A 14692-nucleotide genomic window follows, 5' to 3' on the forward strand; every position below is an offset into this window, starting at 1 on the left:
TGCCTTTCAATTGTTTAACTTGGGTCAAATGTTTCAGGTAGCCTTCCACAAGCTTCCCACAATATGTTGGGTGATTTTTGGCCCATTCCTCCTGACAGAGCTGGTGTAACTGAGTCAGGTTTGTAGGCCTCCTATCTCTCACACGCTTTTTCAGATCTGCCCACAGATTTTCTATGGGATTGAGGTCAGGGCTTTGTGATGGCCACTCCAATACCTTGACTTTATTGTCCTTAAGCCGTTTGCCACAACTTTGGATGTATGCTTGGGGTTATTGTCCATTTGGAAGACCCATTTGCGACCAAGCTTTAACTTCCTGACTGATGTCTTGAGATGTTGCTTCAATATATCCACATCATTTTTCTTCCTCATGATGCCATCTATTTTGTGAAGTGCACCAGTCCCTCCTGCAGCAAAGCACCCCCACAACATGATGCTGCCACCCCCATGCTTCACGGTTGGGATGGTGTTCTTTGGCTTGCAAGCCTCCCCCTTTTCCTCCAAACATAATGATGGTCATTATGGTCAAACAGTTCTGTTTTTGTTTCATCAGACCAGAGGACATTTCTCCAAAAAGTATGATCTTTGTCCCCATGTGCAGTTGCAAACCGTAGTCTGGCTTTTTTATGGCGGTTTTGGAGCAGTGGCTTCTTCCTTGCTGAGCGACCTTTAAGGTTATGTCGATATAGGACTTGTTTTACTGTGGATATAGATACTTTTGTACCTGTTTCCTCCAGCATCTTCACAAGGTCCTTTGCTGTTCTGGGATTGATTTGCACTTTTCCCACCAAGGTACGTTCATCTCTAGGAGACAGAACGTGTCTCCTTCCTGAGCGGTATGACGGCTACGTGGTCCCATTCTGTTTATACTTGCGTGCTATTGTTTGTACAGATGAATGTGGTACTTTCAGGTGTTTGGAAATTGCTCCCAAGGATGATCCAGACCTGTGGAGGTCTACAATTATTTTCTGAGTTCTTGGCTTATTTCTATTGATTTTCCCATTATGTCAAGCAAAGAGACACTGAGTTTGAAGGTAGGCCTTAAAATACATCCACAGATACACCTACATTTGACAAACAATGTCAATTAGCCTATCAGAAGCTTCTAAAACCATGACATCATTTTCTGGAATTTTCCAAAGGCACAGTCAACTTAGTGCATGTAAACTTCTGACCCACTGGAATTGTGATACAGTGAAATAATCTGTCTATAAACAATTGTTGTAAAAATTATTTGTGTCATGCACAAAGTAGATGTCCTAACCGACTTGCCAAAACTATAGTTTGTTAACAAGAAATGTGTGGAGTTGTTGAAAAGTGTGTAAACTTCCGACTTCAACTGTACACTGAGTGTACAAAACATTAGGAACACCTGCTCTTTCCAAGACATAGACTGACCAGGTGAATCCAGGTGAAAGCTATGATTCCTTATTGATGTCACTTGTTAAATTAACTTCAGTCAGTGTAGATAAAGGGTAGGAGACAGGTTAAAGAAGCCTTGAGACATGGATTGTTTATGTGTGACAAAATATTGAATTGCCTTTGAATGGAGTAGGTGCCGGGCACACCAGTTTGAGTGTGTCAAGAACTGTAACACTCCTGGGTTTTTCATGCTCAACAATTTCTTGTGTGTATCAAGAATAGTCCACCACCCAAATTACATCCAGCCAACATGACACAACTGTGGGAGGCATTGGAGTCAACATGGGCCAGCATTTCTGTGGAACACTTTTGACACCTTGTAGAGTCCATGCTCTGACGAATTGAGGCTGTTCTGAGGGCAAAAGGGGGTGCAACTCAATATTAGGAAGGTGTTCCTTATGTTTTGTACACTTAGTGTACACAGTGCATTCGGAAAGTATTCAGACCCTTGACTTTTTCCACATTTTGTTACAGCCTTATTCTAAAATGGATTAAATGGTTTTTTTCCCCTCATCAATCTACACACTAGCCCATAATGACAAAGCAATTTTTTTTATATGTTTGCTAATTTAGAAATAAAAAAACTGAAATCACAGTACTTTGTTGAAGCACCTTTGGCAGCGATTACAGCTTCGAATCTTCTTGGGTATGACGCTACAAGCTTGTCACACCTGTATTTGGGGAGTTTCTCCCATTCTTCTCTGCTGATCCTCTCAAGCTCTGTCAGGTTAGATGGGCTGCGTCGCTGCACAGCTATTTTAAGTTCTCTCCAGAGATGTTCAATCTGGTTCAAGTCCGGGCTCTGGCTGGGCCACTCAAGGACATTTAGAGACTTGTCCCGAAGCCACTCCTGCATTGTCTTGGCTGTGTGCTTGGGGTTGTTGTCCTGTTGGAAGGTGAACCATTGCCCCAGTCTGAGGTCCTGAGCGCTCAAGGATCACTCTGTACTTTGCTCCGTTCATCTCTCCCTCGATCCTGACTAGTCTCCCAAGATCTTCCGATGGAAAAACATCCCCACAGCATGATGTTGCCACCACTATGCTTCACTGTGGAATGGTGCCATGTTTCCTCCAGACGTGACCCTTGGCATTCAGGCCAAATCTTGGTTTCATCAGACCAGATAATCTTGTTTCTCATGGTCAGTCCTTTAAGTGCCTCTTGGCAAAATCCAACCGGGCTGTCATGTGACTTTTACTGAGGAGTGGCTTCCATCTGGCCACTACCATAAAGGCCTGATTGGTGGAGTGCTGCAGAGACGTTTGTCCTTCTGGAAGGTCCTCCCATCTCCACAGAGCAACTCTAGAACTCTGTCAGTGACCTTCAGGTTCTTGGTCACCTCCCAGATCAAGTCCCTTCTCCCCCGATTGCTCTGTTTGGCCCGGTGGCCAGCTCTTGGAAGTGTTTTGGTGGTCCCAAACTTCTTCCATTTTAGAATGATGGAGGCCACACAAAATATTTTGGTATCCTTCCCCAGATCTGTGCCTTGACACAATCGTGTCTCGGAGCTTTGTGGACAATTCCTTCCACCTCATGGTTGGTTTTTGCACTGTCATCTAAGGTACCTTATATAGACAGGTGTGTACCTTTCCAAGTCATGTCCAATCAATTGAATTTACCAAAGGTGGACTCCAATCAAGTTGTAGAAACATCTCAAGGATGATCAATGGAAACAGGATGCACCTGAGCTCACTTTTGTGTCTCATAGCAAAGGGTCTTATGTAAATAAGGTATTTTTTTATTTTTATTTTCAATACATTTGCAAACATTTCTAAAAAACTGTTTTTGGTTCATCATTATGGGGCATTGTGTGTAGATTGATGAGGATTTGTATTTATTTAATACATTTTAGAATAACGCTGCAACAATAACAAAGTGTAAAGTCAAGGGGTGTGAATACTGTATATGTGTTCGTATACAGTATATAGACACAGAGCTCTGTTAAGAAATGGGTCACTAAATCAGCTTAATGCAGCAGCTTGTGGGTATTAAATCAGCACAGAGCATCATACCTTTATTTCCTTCCTTTTAAATCTGACAAGTTATCGTGTCAATTAATAATTCTAAAGTGTGTGTGTGTGTGTGTCCACAGCCATTTTGGCCTCTGGGAACAGGTATTGCCCGTGGGTTCCTGGCTGCCTTCGACACAGCATGGATGGTTAGGAGCTGGGGCAAGGGAAGACCCCACATGGAAGTCCTTGCTGAACGGTAAAGAAGCTTTTTCCTATATGATCAATAACATCACCTTTAAAAGCATGTGACCATTCCTCTTCCCTGTATAGAAGGAACTACCCTGGCTGGGCCTTTCAGAGAGAATTCTTCAACTTGTAATGCCACTCTAGTCTTGTAACTGTATATCTTTGAACATCCATTAATTCACAAGCAGCTGCTTGTAAAAAAATCTTACTGTACAAACTCATCGGAATCTTCTGTTCCTTAGTTGGAGCTTCTTCAGTTCCATAGTGAGTTTCTGAGGTTGAACTATCTCTTAAAATGTCTTTCCCTCTGACTGAATAGAGAGAGTCTCTACCAGCTCCTGTCCCAGACCACGCCAGAGAACACCAGTAAGAAATATAGCGCCTTCAGCATAGACCCGGCTACACGCTACCAACACGTCAACCTCAACTCCGTCAAGGCCATCCAGGTCAAAAACATAAATATAATCTATTCCTTTTATTTCTATAGTCAGCGCCGACACAAAGCTACACTCATGCCTGATTCACATTATTGGGCGGACCAGAACTGCACAGTGCTGGCTTGGACATTTCCTTTTTTCAGCACGGTTCCAGCAGCTATAGGGGATGCGTAACCAGGTCAGCTCAGTAAGGTTTGGGTTGGTACGACAGTACGAAAGGGTATGACTGCCTCACTGTGTCAACACTAGTAAAACAAATATAGTGTATATCGTGCTGTGTAACATTGTAAACACGTTTTGAAATAGATCAGTGCTGCGCCCACATTTTGGTGGATATTTCCTATAGTATTCATGCATTGTCAGGAAACTGCTGTGTGTTTGTATTTTGTGGTGAGCCCCCCCCCCCCCCCCCCCCCCCCGCCACCACTAGAGGAGTATTGATCTAAAAGGCTTTAGAGAGTTTTCACAAGCTACCAGATCAATTACACTGCATCAAACCAAACCCCAGCTTCTGCCTTTATGAAGCCTGCTGTGTTCTTTGCCTGGTCCCAGATCTGTTTGTGCTGTATAGCCAACTCCTATGCTTGTTGCTTGACAATGACCATAGGAGTTGGCAAGACAGCACAAACGCATATGTTACCAGGCTACTATGTTCTGGCTTCAGTGTGAAGTTGATCTCAACTCTTTTGTTTCTTTGGTATTCCCTCTCTTTGCATGCATTACATAGGTGAAACGCCTCTATGACGTGGAAGAACGCCTTAATCCTGGCCGACCCACCAAGAAGCCGAAAGGCAAGTGGTCTCACCTGCAACAAGGTCAGTCTGGCTTCACATTACTAAAGCAATAATGCATGAGGGGCAGGGGTGTGATTCATTTTGGTTTTGGCACGGCTGTGCTGTGCTGTGCTGAGATCATTGGCACGCAGAGACTATAACCCATTAAATACATGTCAATATTTTTTTTTAAATTATGTTTCCTGATCTTTGTTATATCTCTCAAATAGATATAGGTCAGACACTTCAGGACAAACTGCCCTTAGATTTGTTTTTTTTTGGGGGGGGGGGGGGGGAAGAGAGATTATCTGTTCCATGTAGTGAATCTGTTATTCAATGCGTTTGTATGGGCTAATAGCAGTAAATCAAATCAAATTTTATTTGTCACATTCTCTGCATACAACAGGTGTAGACCTTACTGTGAAATGCTTATTTACAAGCCCTTAACCAACAATGTAGTTCAAGAAAGATCTAAGAAAATATTTACTAAATAAACTAAAGTAAAAATAGTTAGATAAAAATAACGAGGCTATTTACAGGGGGTACCGGTACCGAGTCAATGTGTGGGGGTACAGGTTAGTCGAGTTATTTTGTACATGTAGGTAGGGGTAAAGTGACTATACATAGATAATAAACAGCGAGTAGCAGCAGTGTAAGAACAAAGGGGGGGGTGCGTGTCAATGTAAATAGTCTGGGTGGCGTTTTCATTGATTAATTGTTCAGCAGTCTTATGGCTTGGGGTAGAAGCTGTTAAGGAGCCTTTTGGTCCTAGGCGCTCCGGTACTGCTTGCCGTGCGGTAGCAGAGAGAACAGTCTATGACTTGTGTGACTGGAGTCGTTTACAATTTTTTGGGCCTTCCTCTGACACCGCCTAGTATATAGGTCCTGGATGGTAGGAAGCTTGGCCCCAGTGATGTACTGGGCCGTACGCACTACCCTCTGTAGCGCCTTACGGTCAGAAGCCAAGCAGTTGCCATACCAGGCGGTGATGCAACCTGTCAGGAGGCACTCGATTGTGCAGCTGTATAACATTTTGAGGATCTGGGGACCCATGCCAAATCTTTTCAGTCTCCTGAGGGGGAAAAGGTGTTGTCATGCCCTCTTCATGACTGTCTTGGTGTGTTTGGACAATGATAGTTTGTTGGTGATGTGGACACCAAAGAACTTGAAACTCTCGACCCGCTCCACTACAGCCCCATCGATGTTAATGGGGGCCTGTTCGGCCTGCCTTTTCCTATAGTCCATGATCAGCTCCTTTGTCTTCCTCACATTGAGGGAGAGGTTGTTGTCATGGCACCACATTGCCAGGTCTTTCGTTGGTGGTAATCAGGCCTACCACTGTTGTGTCGTCAGCAAACTTAATGATGGTGTTGGAGTCGTGTTTGGCCATGCAGTCATAGGTGAACACGGAGGGGACTAAGCATGCACCCCTGAGGGGCCCCAGTGTTGAGGATCAGCGAGGCAGATGTGGCCCGTCAGGAAGTCCAGGATACGGTTGCAGAGGGAGGTGTTTAGTCCCATGGTCCTTAGCTTAGTGATAACATTTGTGGGCACTATGGTGTTGAACGCTGAGCTGTAGTCAATGAACAGCATTCTCACATAGGTGTTCCTTTTGTCCAGGTGGGAAAGGGCAGTGTGGAGTGCAATTGAGATTGTGTCATCTGTTGGGGCGGTATGCGAATTGGAGGCCCTCGAGGACTGGAATTGCCCACCCCTGGCATAGCGGCCAAATAATTGTTTTAATCAAATAATTTTTGTATACATTTGTTTTGATAATTGTTAAGTGTTAAAATTCCGAAATAAATTGCAATGGCTGAGACCTTTCTGTTGCATCCTTAGATGCCCAACTTGGAATGTAAACTGTCTGTGTATGAATCACAGCATTATTTCAATGCCTGCCTTGATGCAATGTCACTGTTTCATCGTCGTAAAGCAGTATTCCTATGTGTGTTCATATGTGTGTTCATGGCCCAGATTCGGTTGGAGCGTTTGAGGTGCTTTTGAAGTGGTGCCAGCAGCACACTGCAGGATATGACAGGGTGAAGGTGAACGATCTGAACCAGTCCTGGAGGTCTGGCCTGGCCCTGTGTGCCCTCATCAACACCTTCAGACCCCGTGTCATGTGAGTCTCTGGGCTTTACAAGGGGGGCAAGTCAACGTATCCACCACCTATGTAGCAAATGCACAAGTAGTACTACAGAAGGAAAAACTTACCCATAAGCCTAGTCAAATTTAATTGGTCTGAAGGACTTTTCCTGTTCAAGTTATTTATGGTACTAACTGTCCAATAAGAAAACAAACTTCTGCATTCTGTTACAAATAGTTTTGCTATTGTGTGCCCTCCTGAACATGCCCTTGGTCAACATAGTAGCTATCCCTAACCTCTCCCTCCACAGTGACATGTCCTCTCTGGAGGAGTCTAATGCAGTCTACAATAACCAGCTGGCCTTCAACTTCCTGGAGAGAGAGCTGGGCATCCCTCCCATAATGTCAGCCAATGAGATGTCTTTCAAGGGACAGATAGACAAGCTCTCCATGGTGCACTACCTCACACAGATCCACGATGCGTTCAATGAAAGGACACCTACTAAAGGTATGCATTAGGGCAGTGGTTCCCAAACTTTTTATAGTGCCGTACCCCTTCAAACATTCAACCTCCAGCTGCGTACCCCCTCTAGCACCAGGGTCAGCGCACTCTCAAATGTTGTTTTTTGCCATCATTGTAAGCCTGTAAGATACATTTATTAAACATAAGAATGAGTGTGAGTTTTTGTCGTCACAACCCGACTTGTGGGAAGTGACAAAGAGCTCTTATAGGACCAAGGCACAAATAATAATCAATAATTTTGTTCTTTTTTTAACCATCTTACATATAAAACCTTATTTGAATAACTCACCACAGGTTAATGAGAAGGGTGTGCTTGAAAGGATGCACATAACTCTGCAATGTTGGGTTGTATTGGAGAGAGACTCAGTCTTAAATCATTTTCCACACGCAGTCTGTGCCTGTATTTAGTTTTCATACTAGTGAATTTTCATGCTTGAAAGACCTGTGTCTTGTCCTTGTTAATGCAGACAGAAAAGAGCTCTAACTTCTTCATCATAGCCTCAATTTTGTCTCGCACATTGAATATAGTCGCGGAGAGTCCCTGTAATCCTAGATTCAGATCATTCAGGCGAGGAAAAAACATCACCCAGAAAGGCCAGCCGTGTGAGAAACTCGTCATCATGCAAGCAGTCAGACAAGTGAAAATTATGGTCAATAAAGAAAACTTTATGCTCGTCTCTCAATTAAAAAAAATAAATGTGTCAATACTTTTCCCTTTGATAACCAGCGCACTTCTGTATGTGTAAAAGCGTTACATGGTCGCTGCCCATATCATTGCATAATGCAGAAAATACACGAGTTCAGAGGCCTTGCTTTAACAAAGTTAGCCATTTTCACTGTAGTGTCTAAACGTCTTTCAAGCTGTCAGGCATTTCCTTGGCAGCAACAGCCTCTCGGTGGATGCTGCAGTGTACCCAAATGGCGTCGGGAGCAACTGCTTGCACACACGTTACCACTCCACTATGTCTCCCTGTCCTGTCATGGCTTTTGCGCCATCAGTACAGATACCAACATGAACAGCAGCTACGTTTAGCTACATACTGACCGTTAGTGGAATTTCCTCGAGAGAGTAACAGTTAATGTGATTGGATGTTCATTATTTGACTAGGCTACCTGTATTTGACATGGTGTTGTTATTTTGCTGAACACTAGATGGTTTAATTTTACGCGAGAAAAAAACCTCATCCAAATGTATAGCCCCGTTTGTTTTTTCATAAAAAAAAAAAATGTGAATCACATTTTTATATTGCGTACCCCCGACGTAATTTGGCGTACCCCAGACAATGCCCCAGTTTGGGAATACCTGCATTAGGGGAATGATTGTCGTACATGTTACGTAATAATCACCGTGATTGTTTGTTTGATCACTTGTAGCCTTGACTCCAGCTATCTGGAACAAGAATGTGGTGTTGGTCTGTTTTCACGAGACTACATTATGTATATTTATATCATTTCTGTTACTGTGACAATGTTATCTTGTCATTGAACATAGTTGTATTCATTACATAAAGATGTTTATTGGCATATTTCTAGTTGGCATTTCTTAAAACGCTGGACCAAGATTAACTGTATCAATAGCGTATTATTAGTGAAAGGAATTGAATCTGGTCCCAAGTCAGTTGTTTAGACAGTACACAGCTTATGTAACCCCGTTTGTACAAGGGCTCAGGTGTTTTTTCCCTCTGAAATGTGTTTGATGTTGATAAAAGGGAGAGCGCTGTCATTGTCGCTTTAAGAGCATTACCCAGCATGCCTCTGGTTAGAGTAGCTGGGGCTGAGCTCATAACCAGCCCTGATTGGCTGCCAGGGTTGTGCCGCTCTCCTGCGCTCGGTGGGTAAGCCAGGTAGCAGCCAAAGCAAACAGCATCAGCCTCTGAGGAAATGGCTTATCAGGTTCAGGTGGGACTAGCCTCAGCCTCACCGAAAAGAGATCTAGCTACTATTCCTGTGAGGAGTACGGATTTTCCCAGGCTGTTTTTGCTGCCGGAGGTATTTCTGGTAAATACTAGCAGAGTGTGTAGGAGAGAGATTTTCAGTGGGGATCCAGCATTTTGAAGCAGGCTTGGAGAGCGGTTGCTTCGCTTGGCTTTGTCTTGTCTCTGTGATGCTGGAGGTAGAGTACCACTATGTAAGGGGATCGGCTGGCTGGCTGACACACAGATAAGCCTGTTTGTTGTTCTGCCAGAACAGAGCAGGAGGACACTAAAGCTTGTGTGTGTTTCTCTCTCTGCTGCAGAACCTCAGAGCCTTCCCCTGAAGCCATCCAAGACCCTGTCTTTTCGGGCTGCTGTGGTCTTCCTCAACAACCTCAAGCACAACTCTCTGCAGCGACGCAAGGTAAGGTTCAGGCAAGCAGCTGCATGTTGTCACTGAGACCACTGTAGTTGGCTGTTTAGTGTTTATTTAATATCAGGGATCGACTGGACAAGAACATTTTGTGCAAAACCAGTTGTCTTTTGGGTGAAAAGGGGAATAGGCCAACCTCAAGTTCATATGGACGTCATTATTTTTCATGCAACTCCCTGCAGAGCCGCGAGGTGAGCTAAAACAAGCAGCTGCATGTTGTCGCTGAGACTACTGTAGCTAGATTATTTACTTAATATCAGAGTTTTCTAGATGAGAACCTCATTCATATTCCCTGTCATTTTAGTTTGTTTCTTGTGATTATACTTTCATTGTACATTCAATTTTCACTAGTTACAGTATTTTTAATGATCGTTTGATTGTTTTAGTTCAGTATTATAAATAAGACCATACTGCATGAGGTTTACAATTTATTTTGGCCTTTTTTTGGCCTTTTCCAAAATCAACTGTAATGGCAAAGATACTTTTCAAACATGCAAGATAATATCTATAGCATTGTTCATTTTGAGGTCATCCGTTATTCAGTTACTGTAATTTAAACCATAAACGTGGTCACATGACTGTTTTCTCTTTTACACAGGAGAGACTGGCAAGCAAGAAAGAAGAAAAGGGGATGATGGGAGAGGAAAAGGATGTGAGTAGTGTCTAGAATACAAATTCTATGCTTATTATCAGAGGCTCACATACAGTACAGAGCTAACGTTTCCCTTTACTGATGGATGTATCTGCAGACTTCAGGACTACTCCAACTGCTATACTATCATGTGTTTCTGTGCTTTGTTCCTCTATTTGATTACTACTGGGAAACAGCACCCAGAGACATGTACAAAGTGAAGAATTGTTGAGCCCATCAGATTTGTCATGTTGTATTGTGTGGCTTTCTTTGGCCTTCAGGACTACTCCCTAATGTTGAACCATAAGCACGTGTTTTTGTGCTATGTTATTGAACTACTGTAAAAATTACCGTTGCTCTCAATTTCTTTCCCCCCAGCCTGTAGCTCCTCTCTCAGCCCCTAAGGTGACCCCTGACCCTGTGAACCCTGACCCTGAACTGAGCCTGACGCCAGGCATCAGTAGCAATGAGGAGTGTTACTTCTGTTGCCAGCGGGTCTATGTTCTGGAGAGGATCAGTACTGAGGGAAAGTTATTCCACCGTAGCTGCTTCACCTGCCATCAGTGCGGCACCACCCTTAGACTGGGCGGGTATACCTTCAACCAGCACACTGGTGAGTAGTGAGCACCGCCTGTACCACAGCCTATACTCGGGTACTCTTTTTCAGGGCAATAGGCTAGTGGGAAATCTGCAATTTTAGTAACCACAGATGTTATTTCTAGGGTCCCAATGAGCCTCTTGAATCTTTTAGAAGCAGGATATTTTTTTTTTACAAGATTCTATAATAGAACATAATGTTACTGTACAATAGAACAATATAGCATGTTACTGTACACTAGAACATCATGTTACTGTACACTAGAACAATAGAACATCAAGTTACTGTACAATATATCATGTTACTGTACAATATATCATGTTACTGTACACTAGAACATCATGTTACTATACACTAGAACAGTAGAACATCATGTTACTGTACACTAGAACAAAAGAACATCATGTTACTGTAGGCTAGAACAATGGAACAATGTTACTGTACAGTAGAACAATGTTACTGTACAATAGAACATGTTACTGTACAATAGAACATCATGTTACTGTACACTAGAACAAATCATGTTACTGTACAGTAGAACAATAGAACATCATGTTACTGTACACTAGAATAAATCATGTTACTGTACACTAGAACAATAGAACATCTTGTTACTGTACAATAGAACAATATAACATGTTACTGTACACTAGAACATCATGTTACTATACACTAGAACAGTAGAACATCATGTTACTGTACACTAGAACAAAAGAACATCATGTTACTGTAGGCTAGAACAATGGAACATGTTACTGTACAGTAGAACATCATGTTACTGTACAGTAGAACATCATGCTACTGTACAATAGATCATGTTACTGTACACTAGAACAATAGAACATCATGTTACTGTACACTAGAATAATAAAACATGTTACTGTACAGTAGAACAATAGAACGTCATGTTACTGTACACTAGAACAATAGAACATCATGTTACTGTACAATAGAACATCATGCGACTGTACAATAGATCATGTTACTGTATACTAGAACAATAGAACATCATGTTACTGTACAGTAGAACAATAGAACATCATGTTACTGTACAGTAGAACAATAGAACATCATGTTACTGTACAGTAGAACAATAGAACATCATGTTACTGTTCAATAGAACAATACATCATGTTACTCTACAATAGAACACCATGTTACTCTACAATAGAACATCATGTTACTGTACAATAGAACATCATGTTACTGTACAACAGAGTATGTTCCTGTACAGTAGAACATCCATGATACTTTAAAATAGAACACCATGTTACTGTACAGTAGAACATCATGTTACTGTACAGTAGACGTTACTGTACACTAGAACAATACAACATCATGTTACTGTACAATAGATCATGTTACTGTACACTAGAACAATAGAACATCATGTTACTGTACACTAGAACAATAGAACATGTTACTGTACAGTAGAACAATAGAACATCATGTTACTGTACAATATAACATCATGTTACTGTACAATAGAACACCATGTTACTGTACAACAGAGTATGTTCCTGTACAGTAGAACTTCCATGATACTTTAAAATAGAACACCATGTTACTGTACACTAGAACAATAGAACATCTTGTTACTGTACAGTAGAACAATAGAACTTCATGTTACTGTACACTAGAACAATAGAACATCATGGTACTGTACAATAGAACATCATGCGACTGTACAATAGATCATGTTACTGTATACTAGAACAATAGAACATCATGTTACTGTACAGTAGAACAATAGAACATCATGTTACTGTACAGTAGAACAATAGAACATCATGTTACTGTACAGTAGAACAATAGAACATCATGTTACTGTTCAATAGAACAATACATCATGTTACTCTACAATAGAACACCATGTTACTCTACAATAGAACACCATGTTACTCTACAATAGAACATCATGTTACTGTACAATAGAACATCATGTTACTGTACAACAGAGTATGTTCCTGTACAGTAGAACATCCATGATACTTTAAAATAGAACACCATGTTACTGTACAGTAGAACATCATGTTACTGTACAGTAGACGTTACTGTACACTAGAACAATACAACATCATGTTACTGTACAATAGATCATGTTACTGTACACTAGAACAATAGAACATCATGTTACTGTACACTAGAACAATAGAACATGTTACTGTACAGTAGAACAATAGAACATCATGTTACTGTACAATATAACATCATGTTACTGTACAATAGAACACCATGTTACTGTACAATAGAACACCATGTTACTCTACAATAGAACACCATGTTACTGTACAATATAACATCATGTTACTGTGCAATAGAACACCATGTTACTGTACAGTAGACGTTACTGTACACTAGAACAATACAACATCATGTTACTGTACAATAGATCATGTTACTGTACAATACATCATGTCACTGTACAATAGATCATGTTACTGTACACTAGAACAATACAACATCATGTTACTGTACACTAGAACAATACAACATCATGTTACTGTACAATAGATCATGTTACTGTACACTAGAACAATACAACATCATGTTACTGTACAATAGATCATGTTACTGTACACTAGAACAATACAACATCATGTTACTGTACAATAAATCATGTTACTGTACACTAGAACAATAGAACATCATGTTACTGTACACTAGAACAATGCTACTGTACACTAGAACATGTTACTGTACACTAGAACATGTTTCTGTACACTAGAACAATGCTACTGTACACTAGAACATCATGTTACTGTACACTAGAACATCATGTTACTGTACACTAGAACAATAAAACATGTTACTGTACACTGGAATAATAGAACATCATGTTACTGTACAGTAGAACAATAGAACATGTTACTGTATAATAGAACTTCATGTTACTGTTCAATAGAACAATACCTCATGTTACTGTACAATAGAACACCATGTTACTGTACAATAGAACACCATGTTACTGTACAACAGAGTATGTTCCTGTACAGTAGAACTTCCATGATACTTTAAAATAGAACACCATGTTACTGTACAGTAGAACATCATGTTACTGTACAGTAGACTTTACTGTACACTAGAACAATACATCATGTTACTGTACACTAGAACAATAGAACATGTTACTGTACAATAAATCATGTTACTGTACAGTAGAACAATAGAACATCATGTTACTGTACAGTAGAACAATAGAACATCATGTTACTCTACAATAGAACACCATGTTACTCTACAATAGAACACCATGTTACTCTACAATAGAACACCATGTTACTGTACAATATAACATCATGTTACTGTACAATAGAACACCATGTTACTGTACAACAGAGTATGTTCCTGTACAGTAGAACTTCCATGATACTTTAAAATAGAACACCATGTTACTGTACAGTAGAACATCATGTTACTGTACAGTAGACGTTACTGTACACTAGAACAATACAACATCATGTTACTGTACAATAGATCATGTTACTGTACAATACATCATGTCACTGTACAATAGATCATGTTACTGTACACTAGAACAATACAACATCATGTTACTGTACACTAGAACAATACAACATCATGTTACTGTACACTAGAACAATAGAACATGTTAATGTACAATAAATCATGTTACTGTACAATAGAACATCATGTTACTGTACAGTAGAACAATAGAACATCA

At 40.9% G+C, this 14692-nt stretch overlaps 1 protein-coding gene across 3 annotated transcripts in view; it reads left to right on the forward strand.

Moving 5' to 3' along the window:
- Positions 1 to 14692, forward strand: part of LOC106572625 (F-actin-monooxygenase mical1) — a 61207-nt gene that overhangs the window by 16090 nt on the left and 30425 nt on the right. For all 3 annotated transcript variants that reach the window (XM_014146971.3, XM_014146970.3, XM_014146974.3), the window contains 8 exons: positions 3509 to 3624; positions 3934 to 4060; positions 4779 to 4866; positions 6799 to 6946; positions 7221 to 7417; positions 9669 to 9769; positions 10377 to 10430; positions 10788 to 11022. In XM_014146971.3, the coding sequence (XP_014002446.3) occupies positions 3509 to 3624; positions 3934 to 4060; positions 4779 to 4866; positions 6799 to 6946; positions 7221 to 7417; positions 9669 to 9769; positions 10377 to 10430; positions 10788 to 11022 (1066 nt within the window). The remainder of the gene's footprint in view (positions 1 to 3508; positions 3625 to 3933; positions 4061 to 4778; positions 4867 to 6798; positions 6947 to 7220; positions 7418 to 9668; positions 9770 to 10376; positions 10431 to 10787; positions 11023 to 14692) is intronic.

The sequence above is a fragment of the Salmo salar genome, chromosome 15 (genome assembly GCF_965601325.2).
Source record: "Salmo salar chromosome 15, fSalSal1, whole genome shotgun sequence".
NCBI classification, from domain to species: domain Eukaryota; kingdom Metazoa; phylum Chordata; class Actinopteri; order Salmoniformes; family Salmonidae; genus Salmo; species Salmo salar.